This window comes from Anabas testudineus, chromosome 3, assembly GCF_900324465.2.
Source record: "Anabas testudineus chromosome 3, fAnaTes1.2, whole genome shotgun sequence".
NCBI classification, from domain to species: domain Eukaryota; kingdom Metazoa; phylum Chordata; class Actinopteri; order Anabantiformes; family Anabantidae; genus Anabas; species Anabas testudineus.
In genome coordinates this window covers 26,115,281-26,134,537 of record NC_046612.1, presented here as the reverse complement: position 1 = coordinate 26,134,537, position 19,257 = coordinate 26,115,281, and the positions used below count along the sequence as shown (strand labels likewise).

General features: G+C 38.1%; 1 protein-coding gene across 11 annotated transcripts in view; it reads right to left on the bottom strand.

Annotated features, from left to right (window-relative positions):
- The window catches only part of celf1 (cugbp, Elav-like family member 1), a 37,487-nt gene extending 18,480 nt beyond the window's left edge, over positions 1–19,007 (bottom strand). For 7 of the 11 annotated variants that reach the window (XM_033325919.1, XM_026378424.1, XM_026378425.1 and 4 more), the window contains exons 1-2: positions 10,128–10,305; positions 5,423–5,505 (exon numbers count right to left, since the gene is read on the bottom strand). In XM_033325919.1, coding sequence (XP_033181810.1) covers positions 5,423–5,505; positions 10,128–10,305 — 261 coding nt within the window. Of the gene's footprint in view, positions 1–5,422; positions 5,506–10,127; positions 10,316–18,936 lie in introns of those variants that run through there. The other 4 variants (XM_026378422.1, XM_033325922.1, XM_026378426.2 and 1 more) reach the window with 1 other exon arrangement.
- Between the last annotated feature and the right edge of the window lie 250 nt (positions 19,008–19,257).

Below are 19,257 nucleotides of genomic sequence, written 5' to 3'. Positions count from 1 at the left end.
AGGAATCGTAACAAAATGACTGACTCAATCCTACAGAGTTCCAGCCATTTGGTGCTAGTAGTCCCACAATTAGTAAAATGGGGATCACCTGAGTGCAGCTGAGTATGCCCCAAATGATTGCAGGATAAAAAAAAAAACGTTTTTTTAACTTTTTTTAATATATTAAAGGTTTTGCATTTTATTACAAACTATTTCAAAGCTAATAAAACATTAATGCTGAGATCATAAAGCCATTGCTATGTCCTTCATGTGCATTGTGTACACAATGTGTGCAATAAATCTGCTGGGAAATTGATTAACTTTTATTAGGATAAGAGAGGATATGCAGGGGCAGCCTGTTATCTTAATATAGAAAATGAATGATTTTATTAAAAAATATAACCACATTCCGTCTAGTGGACTTAGGGAATGAGGTGGGAGTGAGATAAGGGGAGGAAATGGATAATCGGTAAACCATATCCACCTCACCTAAGACAGACTTTTTACCCAATGCAATGTATGCTGAATAATTTAACTGGGTGTCAACATTTAAAAATGTATATGATTAGAAGGTATATGATTAGAACAGAAAATATTATATGACACAAACTTAACCATTGAAGAGGGAACCGTATTAGTTTTCATACCTGATACTCTGTGGTTCAAAGGTTTAGTTGATGTAGGTGAGAGAAAAGATGCACTGTCAGTAAGTATTATTACATTATATATATAGTAATAGTCCTTAAAAAGTTCTGAAGTTGAGGAAGGAAAAACCCCCATTATGACAGATGACAGTTTTCTTTACTATATGGAGTAATAGTAGTGTACACACACAGTGTAAAAGTGTCTGAACTCTTCAAAGGTTGGTTTAAAAACAACAGCAAACAAATGCAAAATGTTCTTCTAAGACATCTAAAAGTTATCTTGACTAAGTATTTTATGCTGAGTAATCTTATGTTCTTAGTTTGGTTGATTTAGATTGATTAGTTCATTGAACAAGTCAGGTAGTTGCTCTCAGTTAAAGCTTTAATTATATTTGGACAATCTGTTGTATAAATACCAGTCAGTTTGATCTAATATTTAAAACACTCCTAGTTTTGTTAATTTGCACAACATCTACAATTTTCCCAGTTAACTCTTCAAACTGAGTGGAGCAACCACAGTATTGCGACATAATATACATTACATTGCCCCCTGCTTGGGCAATATTGTACTATAGTGAATACATGACATCATGATCATATTAAGCTGCACCAAGTGATTATATTATACTTATATATATTATACTTATTAAATTATAAGTGTTCTGGGGTACACAGCTACTATAGGGGTCCCTTGAGGTGTTCCTGATGTACATAAGGCTAGAAACCAAATTGGTAATTTGAATAATTCCTTAGACTGGATAAATTATTTATTAACTTTAATCTTCTGATTATTGAGTTTTACAAGTGATGGGTTCAAAGGAACAGCGGAGCAATTGGCTCCAACATCATGTTAACATGTTGTTAACAGAGAATAGAGGTGTATATAGAGTGTCATACTGTACATTTAAACCTCACAAAACAACCCCAGGCAGCAGCATTACTCAAGCCTTAGATTTCCTAAAATTCCCCACTTGCTCCTTCCTTGGAGCGGTCTTATTCCTTCAAGCTCGGGTCCTCTACCAGAGGCCTGGGAGCTTGAGGGTCCTGCACAGTATATTAGCTGTTCCTAGGACTGCACTCTTCAGGACAGAGATCTCAGATGTTGTCTCTTGGATCTACTGGAGCCACTCTCCCAGCTTGGGAGTTACAGTCCCCAGTGTTCCTATCACCACCGGTACCACTTGTGCCTTCACCTTCCACATCTTTTCCAGCTCTTCTTTCAGCCCGTGGTACTTCTCGATCTTCTCGTGCTCCTTCTTCCTGATGTTGCTATCACTGGGGATTGCTACATCTATTACTACAGCCTTGTTCTCCTGTTTGTCCACCACTACTATGTCAGGTTGGTTGGCCATCACCAGTTTTACAGTCTGTATCTGGAAGTCCCACAGGATCTTAGCTCTGTCATTCTCAACCACCTTTGGAGGTGTGTCCCAATTTGACTTTGGGACTTCCAGCCTGTACTATTCAAATGTCTTGGCTGTATATCCTGGTGGTATGTATCAGTGAGTCGATGTCTCGTTCGCTCTTGGCAGGAGGAGGTGGCTGATGATTGTGGTATTTCATAGTCGATATCCGTAGCCAGTTTTGGTGATGATCTGGCTGTGGGGGTTCAGGCCTATGCAGAACAGCAGTGGGGACAGAGAATCTCCTTGGTATATGCTGCAGTTGATATTGACTTGGGCAATGGGCTTGGAGTTGGACTCTAGCGTTGTTTTCCACTTTCCCATTGAGTTTTGGATGGAGTCCTGTTGATCTTGTACAGTTCCATTCCATGATCCATGTGTGAGGCATTGAGTCATAAGCTTTCTTGTAGTCAATCCAGGCACTGTACATGTTGGTATGTCTGGTCTTAAAGTCTCTGGTGACTGCTTTGTCTACCAGTAGCTGGTGCTTTGCTCCCCTGGTGTTACTACCAATTCCTTTCTGGGCACTGCTCATGTATTGATCCATGTGCCTGCTCATCTTAGCTGCTGTGATGCCTCACAGGAGCTTCCATGTTGTGCAGAGGCAGGTTATTGGGCGTTAGTGGGACTGCTCCCTTCTGGGGGTCCTTCAGGATCAGGACTGTTCAGCCTTCCGTTAGCCATTCAGGGTGGGTTCTATCCACTAGTAGCTTATTCATTTGTGCCGCCAGGCGTTCATGGAGTAAGGTTAGGTATTTAGCCAGTAGGCATGGATCATGTCAGGACCTGGTGCTTACCAGTTCTTCATACTCTCTCTTGGATGTCTGCCATTGTGATGGTTACTGGATCTTGTTCAGGAAGTTTGCTGTGATCTGCTTTCAAGTCCACCACCCACTGGGCATTGCTGTTATGTGATGCCTCCTTCTCTCATTTTCTTTTCCAGTATTCCTCAGTATCTAGCCTTGGTGGGTCTGCTCTCATGTTATTACCCTGCCACTGTGAGTACACCTTGGATGGCTCAGTGGAGAACATCCTGTTTATTTTCCTGGTCTCAATCTCTCTGGTGTATCACTTCAGCCAGGTAGCCAGGGCAGTGAGCTTTTGTTTGGCAGGCCTCAGGTATGGACGATGTCTTAAGTACATGGTACTTCTTCATGATGCCTTTCTGCAATTCTGATAGTTGGCTAACTTCTCTCCGTGTTGCCTTGATCTTAGCCTCCAACCTCCGTTTCCATAGAGCAGGGGTATTCAACTAAAATTTAAAGAGGTCCGGTTACACAATATTTTTGGAAGCAAAGGTCCAGAAGATTATAATGTCTAACTATTTGCTGTGATATATTATCAAGTAGTCTGCATGTAATCAATACTTGACTGTCAAATCAAATTAATTCAGTACAATTCAAAAACCTTTTGACAAATTTATTTTTATGTAACATCAAACTAAGCATGTGGCTCAACATCCTGGTGTACTGGTCATACTGGGCTATGAGACTAGCAACTCTATGTGATTGCACTTCAGATTTGAGTGGGTATGTGTGTTCAAAACCTTTGTGTTTTGTCTCATAATGCCATTTGACAAGACAGTTTCTGAACACACTGCTGTGTCTGATATGTGCTCCTAGTGGACCAAAAAGGAGTTTGTCTATTCCGAATTAAAAAGTCTTTGCTGTCTCACCATCCTTTTATAAACTTTCTCCTTTCTGTCTTCTGTATCTCTCCTCTCTGTCGTCTGTCTCTCTCCTCTCTGTCGTCTGTCTCTCTCTCCTCTCTGTCATCTGTCTCTCTCTCCTCTCTGTCGTCTGTATCTCTCCTCTCTGTCTCTCTGTTAACACCGTCTTTGTTTATCAATTCCTTTCCAACCTCGAACTTTCTCTCATCTGCTGTTGAGTCGCTAATTTTACCACCTGTGATCCACAGAATCGATTGGCTAAGTGAAGTCACGTGGGATCGCTTAATTCGCATTAAATTGGCCAATGCATTCTCGCGTCCACTAAATAACTACCATAAAGATGGAAATAGCTGCGCCGGTTAAAATTAAGGTGCCCCGCTAGATTTGGAATCAAAACGTTCGGTTTGGTCTGTAGCTCCGTGTCCATATGGGACCGCTTCTGGGTCCGGATCCGGACCGCGGTCCACCTTGTTAGTGACCCCTGCCATAGAGGATACTGCACCTTATGGCTTGTGTTGTTCTTATAGCCAAGTACCTCAAGGATCACGGTTGCTGTGCTGTATATCAGCTGATTGGTCTCAGTGATGGTCATAGTTGGTATTTTTTGTAGTGCTGCATTCACATCTTCTAGCAGACTTTCAGAGGGTACTTCACTTATTCTTGGTAACTGGCCTCGGGGGCTCAAGGTGTCCATATTAGCCATGATCTTCAATCTTAGGTCAGCTGCTCTTGCATTAAGCTCTGTTATTATTATTGGGGCTTGGAACCCAAACTCTGATTGTGGGGAGGATGATGGTAATATCTCCCTGCTGACCTGTCGTCCTGGCTCCCCATTGCCATAACGTTTGTGTTGTACCTCATCAATCTCTAGTTGTGACATCAGATGTTTCTTGCAGATATTAGAGAACTGTGCTACCAGTTGTTTCAGTGTTAATCTAGATGATGGGTTTCGAAGTATCCACAGTTCCCACATCCTCTTTATGTAGCCCCGCTCACTAGGGTTACTACTTGTAACAAGACTCTGATCCTTTTGTTCATTCAAATAAAGCGAATCATTCATGAATATAGCATCACTATTTCATGCTAACTGTCTCCAATATATGTTGAAATGAGATTCAGCAACAGTAAGTGTGAGGCAGATTTTGCAAAAATGTGATGACTACTGCCTTTGAAAGAGAAAGACACAAAAAAATTTTAGTAACGCATATAGTTCAGAGAATCCCTGATGCAGATACACAGCCAGAGATCCGCAATCAAGTCCAGATTCCCGTGCCAGGTTGGATTTAGACAAGAAGTTGTGCCATTGGAAAGCATTCAAAAAACAGCCAAGCCCTATGGGGTGTATACCCAAGCCATTCACAAGGGGCTCATTTGTTATGCAAGTATTGGGAGAGAAGGGTTCAGGGTTATATTTAGAAACCATATTTAGATTTGCTCAAGTATATCAACTTTTTAGGCTAGCACTCAAATGTCTGCTTCATTTAATGGTCAGGGAAGGAAGGACATAACAGAAAAGCACCACAGTAACTCAACTGCATATGCAGTGTTTTTTGTGTGTGTTTTGCTAGTATGTCTATGTTCACAGTAAAGATTTCACCATACTCTATGCTATAGTTGCGCCATCCCACCTTTGGAATGACTATTGACCAACCATAGAAAACTTTTCTGACCAAGGCTATCTGAAACAGCATTCATTTAATCTGCAGATTAAGGAGACTGTCACCTACCCCTGGCAGAATCTTCATGTTGTGCAGAGCATTCTGTGCATCTAAGGCTGATTTGCGAGTATAATATGTAACAAAACAGCAGCCTGCCAGGAAAAAAGAAAAAAAACAAAACTTGTATCACACACCCAACTCCATTACTCAAATTAGACACAAATACTATACGGAAGAATCTGAGATACAAGAATCTTGATACTTCAGGTGTAACACCACTGCACAATAAAGTCCTTGATCATCAAACAATTATTAATAATGCATGGTGGACCGACTGATCAGTCAGCTAATTAAACAGGCCAATGACTGCACTGGAATATAAAGAAAAATGTCTGCAAACACATCTGTAAACCACATTGTGAGCATTTCATGTGCATGTGTGATATGTGATTATATATTCCACTTTTAGAATGACAACAAAAAAAAACATATTATATACACTACCACTCAAAAGTTTGGGATCACTTGCAAATTTCTTTGTTCTTTGTTTTCATACAATTCACAAACAATTTTATCCATTTCACAAACAATTAAAATTGTCAGTCCTCTGCATAAATTTCCTGGTATTGCTGCTAATTTTGCAATTGTGTTGTTCAGTTGAGGACAGCTGTACTATTGGAGCACACAAGGCAGCATGGCATTCTTTAGGTTAGTTTGGTGTCTAAACATCAGCAGTTGTTTGTTTGTTTGTTTACAGGTTAAAAATGGCCAAAAGGAAAGATCTTTTATTAGAGAGTAGAGATTTGATCGCACGATGGTGGAATGAACTGCCAAACTCTCATCACGCTCAGCAACCTCTCTTTCAACATTTAAAAAATGCTAAAAACAGAACTCTTCCGCATCTTTCTTTGCATTCATATTTTTGTCCTTAGAAAGGAAGGCTACTCAATGCTAGAAATTGTGAGGAAACTTAAAAGTTCTTATTATGCTGTCAACTACTCCATTTCAGACTACTCCATTTCAAACTACCCCATGTTCAACAGTGAAGAGGAGACATCAGGACACTGGACTTCATGGCAAAATTGCTGAAGAAAGCTGTATCTTGTGAAACACAGAACAAATCAAAAGATGTTAAGACAGTGCTTAATACCTTTAGTCAAGCATGGTGGAGGCAGCGTTATGGTCTGGGGGTGCTTTGGAGGTAAAACAGGGATTTGTATAGAGTGGAAGGGACCTTAAGGAAGGAAAGCACAGCTACAATGCCTAAGGACTGCCAGGCTGTAATTGCTGCAAAGGTGTTTTTTTTTTTGTTTGTTTGTTTCTTTCTTTCTTATGAACATTTTGAAATACACATTCGTCATTTCCATCAAAGTCATTATTTCTAAGTCTTGCTCTGTTCTTTTGCTATATTTCCTATTCAGACTAATTTCATATGTGTTGCCTTGGAAACCAACATAATAGCTAAGTGATCCCAAACTTTTGAGTATCTCAACCTTTTGGAATTGTATAGTTTTCGGCATTAATTTGTCATAAAATGTGATGTGATCTTCATCTAAGTCAAGAGCATTAAAAATATAATGTGCCTAAAATAATAATCCAGAAACCTTATAGTGCTACCGAAAAAGTATGTGAATTAATAACTGGCTGCTCACTTCTTAGTAGTATAGCCACAGTCTCTATTTGTAGATTTTTCGCTTAACTGTAGAATGGTGAATTTGTCTTTAAAATTAGTTTAAACACTTTAACACGCTTTATGTAAATCAACAATTCTTGAGCATAGATCCTCTGAAAGCTACTTTTGGCTAGGCATTGATCACATAAGTGTATTCTTCTTGTGCGTAGCAAACTCAAAAGATTTGAGTGATTTTTCACACGTCAAAGAAGCTATAGCCCACTCCCACAAAATAATTTTGTTCCAGGTATGCTAATACCTGACTCCAATTAGCTTTCTGGAGGTCATTAATTCAAAGGTTCATATACTATTTGCACTAGCACTGTGAACTTTTTATGATTGTCCTCAATTAAGATAGAAAATATCAAATTTTTAGTGTTATTATTTTAGCCACATCATATTCGGTAATACTCTTGATTTAGATTAATATCAGATCACATTTTATGACAAATGAAAAACATACAAATCTAAAAGGTTGACAAACTTTTTCTTGCCATTGTATACACAAACACACACATCGATTTTTCATGTTAGCAAAAGTAGATAGAGGTAAAATAGATTAAATCTAATAATATTTAATATTAGTTGTAATTATAGTTGCATAGTAGCAACATATTTATAGTGGCTAATCCTTTGCTTGCAATAACTGCATTTAGCCTGTGATCTAAAGACGTCACCAAACCATGCAATTTTAATGATAATAATGACATACTTTCTTGATCCCCATTGGGTAAAATGTTGTTGTATTTTTTAATGCTTTTCCAGGCTTTCACTGCAGCATCTTTCAGTTGCTGTTTGTTTTGTGGGAGGTAGTCTTCTTTAGCAGGTAAAAGACATTCTATATAGATCTAATTGCAGCCTTCCTGTTCTCCTTACTAATGAGTGGTTTGCATCTACTGGTATAGCTTCTGTTTTTGTTCATGAAGTCTTCTGCAAACAGCAGATTGTGATACTTTCATTCCTCCTTGAGGTTATTACTGATTTCACTAACAACCGTTTTATTTTTTTTCTTTACAGTTCTTACAATGTTTTTGTTTTGCAATTGCTGTAGTCTTCCTAAGTATACCTGTTTAATATCTGTTACTTAGAAAACCAATGGTTTCTTTCCTCTTCAGGCAGGTAAATTTTGGCCATGGTTTGTGCAATGACTCGGATTGATTTTCCATCTTCTCTCAGGTTCACAATTACTTGTCTTTTGCTAATAGATAGCTCTCTGGTTTTCATATTGGTTCCTCTTTCTACTCACCCCAACTGGTTGAGGCAGATGGCTGCCTTCCTCTCCACTGTTACCAAGTGCTTGCTCAACTGAGGTTGTTGGGTTTTCATATAATTCTGTATATAGTAATATTTTTAAGGTCTTAAACCTTCACCGTAAAGTGCCTTAAGATGACCTCTGTTGTAATTTTGCGCTGTACAAAATTTAATTGAATTGAATTACACCTCTTAACTATGAATGCAGTGTGCAAAAGCCAAATCTAAAACTGAATGTACACTTTCAGTGCTATTTATTGTTTAAATAATGAATCTCTTAGGACACACCACAAAACACACTTGTACTTTTGCTCACATGAAAAATTGGTTGGTTTAATTTACAGGGTTCTTCTAAGTTGAGTATTACATCCAGACATAAATACCTGTAAATGAAAAGCAGAATTCTTTCTTTCTCTTTGGCCTAACTGTTCTAATACTTTTAGAGGGGGGTGTATTTAACACACACACACACGTATGTATATATATATATATATATATATATATATATATATATATATATATATATATATATATATATACTAAATTGCCTGCACAATCTAGAAAATTGCGTGTTTTGTTTTAGCCGTTTTGTGGGTGATCTACTAAAAAATGGTGTGATTGACAATAGAAGCAAACATAGTGGAGATGGCTGTATTTAAATTAGGATTTTGTGTTTTTAACTAGTGTCCACCACAACTTTGGAGAGTGACCAGCATAAATGCAGGAGGAAATTTTATCCAGAGAAATTAAAACTGTTAGTGCGAGAGGTAAATAATGACTTTTATGAGAAACAGCAAAATAATCTCAGTATTACAGAAAGAAACTTTAAGAAGAACTTTAAAAATTGCTTTAAAATAAAATGAAAATAATTTCAGGTGCAATAACCACCGCCGCAACACACTTTCAGGGTTGACAAATTAAATAGCCTGTGTACTTGGATTTTCTCCTCCGTGAATTTTGTGCACTTGGGCATCCCTCATTTTGCATATGTATTATTATTATTATTATTATTAATTTATCTATGAAGGCAAAGGTGCAAAAGCCATAGCATGTGCTATTATACACGTTTCAAAGACTCAGTCTGGATTGCTTACTCTTTGTAGATCAGCTTATGCCGTTTTAGGCTTGTGCATTCAAGTTTTCCCGTGATGGAAAACATGCAAACCTTAGTTTGTCAGGCCTTAGTGTGCGGTCCTCTGTGTTTTTTTTTTTTTTTTCTATTACCAAAAGTATCCAAAATCATTTAGGTCAGTCATTGTAAAGGGGGTCAATATTAATGCAAACACTGATTTCCTACATATTTTTATTTATTTGATATTACTTTGTAGAAACCTGTTTTCACTTTGCCATTAATTAGGTATTTTTCAGAATGTTTTTTTGTCAAAGATGCTAACTTTTATTGACCATGATTGATTTATAATGTTAATAAAAGGATGAAATATCCAACGGGGTAAATACTTTTATAGGCACTGTATATGCATTATAGGTGTAATATATACAGAATATGAAGGCAATACTGATTTTAGTCTACTAATATTTTTTAACTTATTATTAAAACATTTTCCTTTTCAGGACATTAAGGACATTTTAACACAAAACTATCCAACATATTATTTTATAACAAATATACTAAGTGCCAACCTTGAGTGTTTATAGCACACTGGTAAAAAAAAAGTCTATCTAAGCCCAATTGTACACTATATTTCTAAATGTAGGGGTCACAAATTGTATCTGTATTTACTCTTCTGCCTGTGTGCACAGGTATTTCTATTGCTGTGGGCTATAGGAATGCATTGTTGTCAATTAATTTGATCAAAACTATACACAGAAAATTGTGTTACTACAGCTGACCTTTGCTCTGTGGTGGACTCTGACTGCGGTCTCGGAGAACATTAATCTCATAGACTGCTCCATATGGCTCAAATAGCTCACGAAGCTGCTCTTCAGACCATGACCTTGGAATCTGTCCCACAAACATCTTAATGGCATCAACATCTGGTTGGTCAGGATGATCCAGAGCCCCATTCATTTTCTTCCCACTACAAACACAAATATCAAAGCATTAGATGGAGCTACAAACTATTACTTTATGTACTGCATGCTGATGAGAATGTGGAATTTCGATTTGACACTTGTTATTAATATCACTGTATCAATTATTTTACTTAGTGATCAGAAGGACAACAAATAATTTATTTTATGTATTTCCACAATAAAGCAATTATTTATGGAGCCCAACATACAAAATCTTAAATTATTACAAGATGAACTTGATTAGCTCTTGCCCAGATGTGACTCTATCACACCATTTGCTGTTCAGCTATCTTTAACTTTAAAGATATTTAATAATAATATTAATATTAATAATATTAATATTAATAAAATAATAATAATAATAATAAATACTTTATTGATCCCTTGGGAACTTCTTGACATTGTGCTGCTGGGGGTTCGTTTGTCTCTTTCTCTGTTTTTCTTCTCACAGCCAAACTGATCTGAAATACTGGGTTTATTAATTTATTTAGATTGAAACCATCCTACCAACCAAAAACTGGTAACAGAAACAAATTGTTACTAATTAAAAGTTAGGGCATATAAATGAGTTTTAAGTCTAGATTTAAGGACCCCTACTGTGTGAAACCGTCTGATGTCAACAAGACTTTAATTCTAAAGTAAGGGGGGCATGGTAGGAAAAGGCCATGCAGCCTGCTAGCTCTGGGGACAGAGGGTCCATAAGGTTACAAGCTGGAGTATACGGGTTAAGGAGATCAGAGAGGTATGAACGGCACTGATTGAGCACCTTAAAGCAGACTAGAAAGGTTCAAAGAGAGATCAATTAGATAGACAGCGTTAGATTCAATCTATCTAGAACAAGATTCTCAGTAATCTAGGTGAATTTATCTGGTAATTGAATCATGGTAACTGGACTTCCTTCTTCTTAGGTCAAAATGTTTCACTACACATCCAAGTTGCTTGTTTAATCTGAGGATAGTTGGTTAGAGACCACAAATATATCCTCCAGGTTGGTTTTACTTCACACCGGGCCTGACTAGGCTCGTTAGGTGAAGTAGTGGAAGGCAGGGTTGTGAAAAGATGTAATAGTCACCTCTGGCAACCTCTCCTACCCCCTAAAGTGGGTTGTTAGGTGTGGTCAACCTGATGGGTGTGTGAATTGGGCCTGATCTTTCTAGGGATGGTGAAAGAGCTCTGTTGAGTAAGGGGGTATTTGTTTGCACATGTAAGGCTTCCCTCACACCTCTCTCAAACCACTCATCTGTCCAATAAGTGAACGTTATTGTCCTCAAATGAGTGTCCTTTGAGTAAAGGTACACATCTGAGTACAGGTCCTGTCATGCTACTTGTCGTACACTATATTGCTCAACTTGGAGTCCGGTCTTTTGGGTCGATGTGTCTGTTTGAATTTGTTAGTGGGTTTGAACATATGTTGTGTTTTCCAAAGGTCCCTTTTACCTTCTCAGACACTCCAGCCATGGGAATGACCATGTTTTTGCATTCAACCTGGGACTCAGACTGTTCCATTGTCCTTTTTCTAGAATAGGATGCTGTCTTGTTGAAGGCCTACATACTTTGGGTATTCACAGTTCTTGAGAGCTGTCATCAGATGTCTGTGTTCCTTCTTTTTAGCTTCTCTGGAGGTGGGGATGTTTACCACTCAATGGTGGAGTCCTGATGTTTGTGTGATAGTGGATGATGTGAGTCAAACTAAAGATGCTGGTCAGTGTGGGTAGGTCTACTCTGACATCTGTCCCAGTGACAACTGTACAGCCTGGCGCAGTGGTATCTGCCTGTAAAAGTCACCTCTGTAAATTAAGTAAGCGGTGTTTAGGCACAGGTCCAGCAGCAAGCAGATTTGGTCTGGGATAAAGTTTCTTCTGGTGCTGAGGGAGCTGTCCTCTTCCAGTCTTCTCATTACAGCTGTTAAAGCATCAGTGGTGGGAATGCTGGTAAAAAGAGAGGTAACATAAAAATATACCATGGTTTCATCCATATCCACTTTCAGATCCCTGACTTTAGTTGCAAACTGTTCTGAATTGTGGATGTGGTGGTCTGTGTGCCTAACTAGTGATGCCAAGATAGCGGCCAGGTATTTGGCAATATTGTAGGTTGCAGAGTTGATCTGGGACTGAGGGGGGCTCCTTCCTTAGGTATCTTGGGAAGTCCATAAACGCAAGGGGTGGCTGCCCCAGGAGACAAACAGTAATGGCATTTTCCAATTCTAGGTGTTATAAATAGTCTGTCACCTTTTTTTGGAGTTGCTGGTGGGATTATTTTTTCAGTTTTTCATATGTGTGTTTGTCTTTCAAAAGCGTGATTACCTTTTTATGGTAATCTGCAGTGTTAAAGATGCATTATCTCTTGTCCACAGGCAGGATGGTGATAGTTTCATCTGCTAAGTAATGTCTAATAAAGGCTATTCTCTCCTGTTTTTCAACATGTCTGTGGTGAAGTGGACATGTCTTATCCTTTCATTAAGCAGCTGTTCTTGTGCCTTCTGAAGGATCTTGTCTGCTCTGTGACTTCTCACTGTAAAACACAGGCGTAGGCTGACCTGACTTGAAGTGCAAGTAGTTCTGTAGTCTGCCACTTTTCTTGCTGTCCTTTCATACTCCCACACCAATTTCTGCCCCAAAATGCTTAGCAATATGTTGGTGAAGATTCTCAGTCATCCAGTTGAAGTTATGTGGAAGTTGAGTCATGGCAACTGGACTTCCTTCTTCTTAGGTTGAAGGATTTTACTACTCTAGAAGACAAACACATATGAAAAACTGAAACGAGACCCCACAAGCAACTACAAAAAAGTGACAGATTGTTTCAAACACCTAGAATTGGAAAATGCCATTGATAGGGGATCCTATCACTATTTGTTTCCTGGGGCAGCCACCCCTTGCCTTTATGGACTTGCCAAGATTAACAAGGAAGGAGCCCACCTTAGACCCATAGTCAGTAGCATCAACTCTGTAACCTACAATATTGCCAAATACTTGGCCACTATCTTGGCACCACTAGTTGGACACTCTGACCACCACATCCACAATTTAGAAGAGATGGCTACTATAATGGTATCTGTTTATGTCACTTCTCTCTTTACCAGCATTCTCACCACGCTTTAAGACCTGTAATTAGAAGACTGGAAGAAGGAGCTGTGCCTGAACACCACTTACTTCAATTCCATTTTACTGCAGAAACTGTCACAGAGCTAGGATCAGACTCCATACCCAGAGATGACTCAAATGGCTTCAGATGTAGGTGGAGGTCTGAGTGAGAGCGGTGGGGTAAACTGGGTGCTCTCACCCAGTTTGCTATAGGCAAACTGGAGGGGGTCAAGTGAAGGTTTGACCAGAGGTTGGAGGGACTCCAGTATCAGCCTCTCAAAAGCCTTCATATTATGTGAGATCAGCTCCACTGGCCTGTGGTCACTGAGGACACTAGGATGTGGCGTCTTATTCACGGGAACCAGGCAAGACTTTTTCCCCCAAAAAGGAACTCTTTCCAGATGCAGGCTGATGTTGAAGATGTAACACAGGTTTTCAGCACCCTAGCCTTTGTGGGGTAAAGCCTGTTCAGCTCTCTTCTCACCTGAGATAATTTGGGTGGTGGCTGAGTGGTGTGGACTTTTGAGTGAGCTTAGCCACTGTCTCAAAAAAATGTTGGATTATGTTTATTGTTTATAAAATATGTAGGAAGGTAAAGACATTTGCAAAACTACTCTGGGGTCAAGGAAATAATGCTTAATATTTAATAAGAAAATAACCAGATTACACCAAAATGAGACAGATCAGAAATTGTTTTTGCTTGGCGCTAAGTCAAGGGTGTTGCCACTGCAATGAGTGAATTCATGCACAAATTGGATGAAACCAAAAGTATTGATAAGTGTCAGGAATGATTACTCTGAGGATTTAAGGCTTTGTTCAAGTGAATACTAAAATTTTACATAAGTAAGATATCATCACAGTGGGTAATCAGATCTGAGATAAATTCTCCCGTAAGAATTGCAAGTAAGGGCAAGGCAGTCTATACAATAACACAATGTGAAAAGATCTGATTCCTTGAATTGATTCATCAGTTTATCACTGAGAGTGACAGTTTTAGTATAACAGTGTCAAACTAACTGAAGAAAATATCACATTTACAGGTTAAGTTGAAAAGAGAAGTATAAATTGCTATACCACCACCTTGTTTAATTGCCCTTGCAATAAGTTCTTGTATGCTCAGATGGAGAGGCTTAATTTCATGAAAGAAAAGTGTTCACAAAAACCAAGGATAGTGTAGTGGTAACATTGCTGCGTCCATGCAGGAGACTGGGGTTCCAATCCCAACTATGGCCTTCATCCAGTAGGGATCTTTAGGCAAGACATCCACTTCCTCTGCCTTTGCCTTGTAAGTTGCTTTGGATAAAAATGTCTGTTAAATGTAAATGTCCAGAGCACACTGCAGAATCAAATCATTTATCAATAAGGACTTAGTGATATTTAAAACCAAATATCACTCTACTAGAGGAGGGCTATTGTTGCTGTAGCAGTCTATAGTTATTAGTAGAAGATGTATTAATTTGCTACTAATTTGCTATCTTCAATTAATGTAATATTTTCAAGGGGCCTACACACATTTCGAGTGCATGTATGCTGTTTATACTGTTAATTTGAGAGGTTTTTGAGGGTGCTTTTGATTTACTTTAACATAATATTAATTAGGGCTTTACACCTATGTCCTGCTGAAGAAATGGCAAATGGTAAATGTTCTGCACTTATATAGCGCTTTTCTACCTAACTGGTACTCAAAGCGCTTTACACTGCATCTCATTCACCCATTCGCACACACAAGCACACACACACTCACACACTGATGGCAGAGCTGCTATGCAGCTGATCTGACTCTGCAGGGGCAACTTGGGGTTCAGTATCTTGACCACGGACACTTTGGCATGTGACTTGGCAGCCAGAAATCGAACCACCAATCCTATGACAGCCACCCCAAATACCTATATATATATAATTAGGCAATATAATTGCCTAATGTGAAACTTCGTCAAACCACCAACCAAATGAGCTACATGCCATTCCTTGGTTATTTTATTATGTAAATTAAATATGTATACATTTTTCATATAATTATTTGGACTTTAATCGCTTGACAGCACTGATATTAACACAATAAATTAACTAATAAAATAAATTAACTTAAACATTTATACAAAACACACACTATTTCCGTTGAATTGATCAGAAACTAAATCAGTAGAAGCACAGGACCAATTTTGCAAACCTACACTCACAAAGTACTGGACTGTGCTCATCTCTAAATGAAGTCTGCAATCCACCCCACCTGCTAAAGCAAGAGCCGTGACCCAATCTGTACCAGTAGTCTAGTTAAACACATCATTTGGTGGATTTAATCTAAGTCCACCATTGTGTGCATCAATTCAGAATCATAATGTTTTTTAAATGGCAATAAATAAATTAGCATTTTTGGTAGTTTTTGCTTTGATCATGTAATACATTACAAATTTCCTGCCAGCTGTGGTTGTGGCAAGATTTATCCACCCAACCTTATAAATGACAGCAATGAAACAGAACTTTTATTAAGGCCGAAATAATTAATATTCTGAGTGGGAGCAAGAGGCTAGATTGACACTGAAACCCAAGCTGCTCATGTGGAAAAAATCGTCTGAATATACCAACACCCTGAGGGCCATTTTGACACACTTGCAGTCTGCAAGTCTTTATGATAATGATGATGAAATACTCATAGGCTTACAAAACAGCCAAATACGACCTGAGGAAATCTATCAGGTGTGCCAAGAGGGACTATAGGGATATTGTGGAGTCTATTTACAACAGCCATGACCCAAGATGTTTGTGGAATGGACTATGCTGCATCACAGACTATAAGGCAGGAACAGGCAAGTGGAACTGACCACAGTCCTCCTAACGTTACTGCAGCACAAGTGGACTATCTTGTTGATAGTCATGCTGCTTCACTCAGAACAATACTTGATACAGTTGCTCCTCTAAAAAAGAAACTAGTGAATCAGAGGAAGTTAGCTCAATTCACAAATCCGTAGCTTAAAGCAGAGATCACGTAAGCTGGAAAGGAGGTGGCGTTCCACCAATTTAGATGAATATTGCCTAGCCTGGAAAGACAGTTTAATAATATATAAAAAAATCCCTCTGTAAAGCTAGAACCTCATATTACTCCTCATTAATAGAAGCAAATAAGAACAACCCTAGGTTTCTTTTCAGCAATGTAGCCAGGCTGACAAAGAGTCATAGCTCTGTTGAGCCTAGTATCACCTCAACTCTCAGCAGCGATTTCTGGAATTTCTTTACAAATAAAATCAGTGGACACTATGTCTAATCACATTCTTACCCTTGATGACTTAGTTCTGGCCTCAAGTAATACTGTAAGAAATCTCAGAGTTATCTTTGATCAGGATATCTCCTTCACTTCATACATCAAAGATATCTCTAGAACTGCCTTTTTTCACCTGAGAAACATTGTTAAAATTAGGAGCATCCTGTCCCAAAGTGATACTGAAAAATTAGTCCATGCATTTGTTACTTCCAGACTGGACTATTGTAATTCATTATTAATAGTTTGTCCCAATAACTCATTAAAAAGCCCCCAGTTAATCCAAAATGCTGCAGCCAGAGTTCTGACTGGAATTAGCAAGAGAGATCATAGTTCTCCTACTTTAGCTTCTCTCCATTGGCTCCCTGTAAAATCCAGAATTGAATTTAAAATTCTTCTCCTCACTTATAAATCACTTAATAATCAGGCTCCATCTTATCTTAAAGACCTCATAGTTCCTTATCTTCCAAGCAGAACTCTCCGTTCTCAGACAGCAGGTTTACTTGTGGTTCCTAGAGTTTCCAAATGTAGAATGGGAGGCAGAGCCTTTAGCATCAAGCTCCTCTCCTGTGGAACCAGCTCCCAGTTCAGGTTCTGGAGGCAGACACCCTCTCTACATTTAAGACTAGACTTAAAACTTTCCTTTTTTATAAAGCTTATAGTAAGAGATGGATCAGGTGACTCTGAACCATCTCTTAGTTATGCTGATATAGCTTAGTCTGCTGGGGGATCTCTATTGACAAACTGAGCTCCTCTCCTCTCTCCCTTCTCCTGTATCAATGCAAATGCCACCATTGCATGTCATTAACTTTGTGTCTTCTCTCTCTTTTAGTTGTGTTTCCTCCTCTCTGTCTCCCTCTCTCTCTGTACTTTTCTGCAGGTATCCTCAGCCTGGAGCTGTACATCTCCAGCATCCAGCTGACCTGCCCAATGTTCTTGCTGCTTGTTGCTGTTTTTGTTGCCTGATGTTCTTTTCTCTATTCTCTTTCCACTCACCCCAACCGGTCGAGGCAGATGGCCGCCCACTATGAGCCTGGTTCTGCTGGAGGTTTCTTCCTCTAAAGGGAGTTTTTCCTCTCTACTGTTGCCTAAAGCTTGCTCAAATGGGATTGTTGGGTTTTCTATATAATCTTTATATAATTATACTCTGTAAGGTCTTAAGCCTTACACTGTAAAGTGCCTTGAGATAACTTCTGTTGTGAATTGGCGCTATACAAATAAAACTGAATTGAATTGAATTGAATTGAATTGAATTGAATTGAATTGAATTGAATTGAACTTTGTATGTTTAGTGGATGTGTTCAAAATTTGTAAATTTGGCAAAGACTAGATAATATTTCATGACCAATATATGCAGAAAAAACATTTACATTTACATTTAGTCATTTGGCAGATGCTTTTATCCAAAGTGACTTACAAGTGAGGAACAAGGCAAGCAAACAAAATGTACGTCAAGGAGAAAAAACATTAAAGCAAAGTGCTATCAAAAAAGTGTTTTAACAATTATAATTCATTGTTCTATTGTTCCATTACTTTTTTCTTGCCACTCCAAATATAAGGTGCAGTTTTGACTTAATATCATTGTTAATTTTAGAGTAATGTACTTTGCAGTACTGCAGATTGTTCAGATTATGCAAATTATTTAAAAAAATCAGCACACTAAAATTGGAGATAAAGAATCTTAGGTGAGCTTGAAATGTGATTTAGAGAAGACAGTGCAAACAGAATAGCACATCACTTACATTATTTTTAATTTTTTTGTCTTATCTGTTCACATCTATTTTAAAAATCATTTGTACCTAAATTCCAAATTTCTGTTTTAGATTTTTGTTAATGAGGTACAATATCGTAAAAACTATAATTAATGTTACACAGAGTTGAGGGTTTGTGTGTGTGTAGAGGGGATGTGTATACATGTTTATCAGATGGCATATTTTAAGTAATAATGACAATCTGACAATAATAATTGTAAAGAACCATATAGATACAAGAGAAATAATATTTTCAAATCAATACCTCTAAATTAACTAGCCATTAGTGACATCCCTATTTTATTTTTTCTACATTTATATACCTAATATTTTTGTTGTATGTGTGCTTTTCACAATTATTTAAATTTTAACTGAAGTTTATCATTGCAATTTAATTTATCAACAGCACAATGCCCTGATTGCATTGTGTTTGTACTAGGACATGAATATTGGCTGACATACTGCTATAATTTTTTTAACTTTTCACTATCGATGTTGGTTAGTTAATTAGAGGTTATATATAAATATAAGTTACTTACACTGGACTAGAATTCAAAGAGCAACGATCCACCATCATCTCAGGGAGAAAATCCAGCTTAAAAGAGGCCATAATGGTAAAATCAATGGTAAAATCGACTTTCTTCTTCTTTAACGCTAACTTGATATAGTGACCAGTGGTAGTAAACTCCAAATTGTACACTTGCTGGTAAGTCCCTGATGACTTGTGAATAAGTCATCCAAAATTGTCCCAAAGTTAAAGAAAAACAGTTTGCTGCAACAAATCAACCCACAAGAAAATGACGGACACAAAGTGACAGGCCTTCAGGTTTGCCTTGCAATTTCTGGGACCAGGACTAACT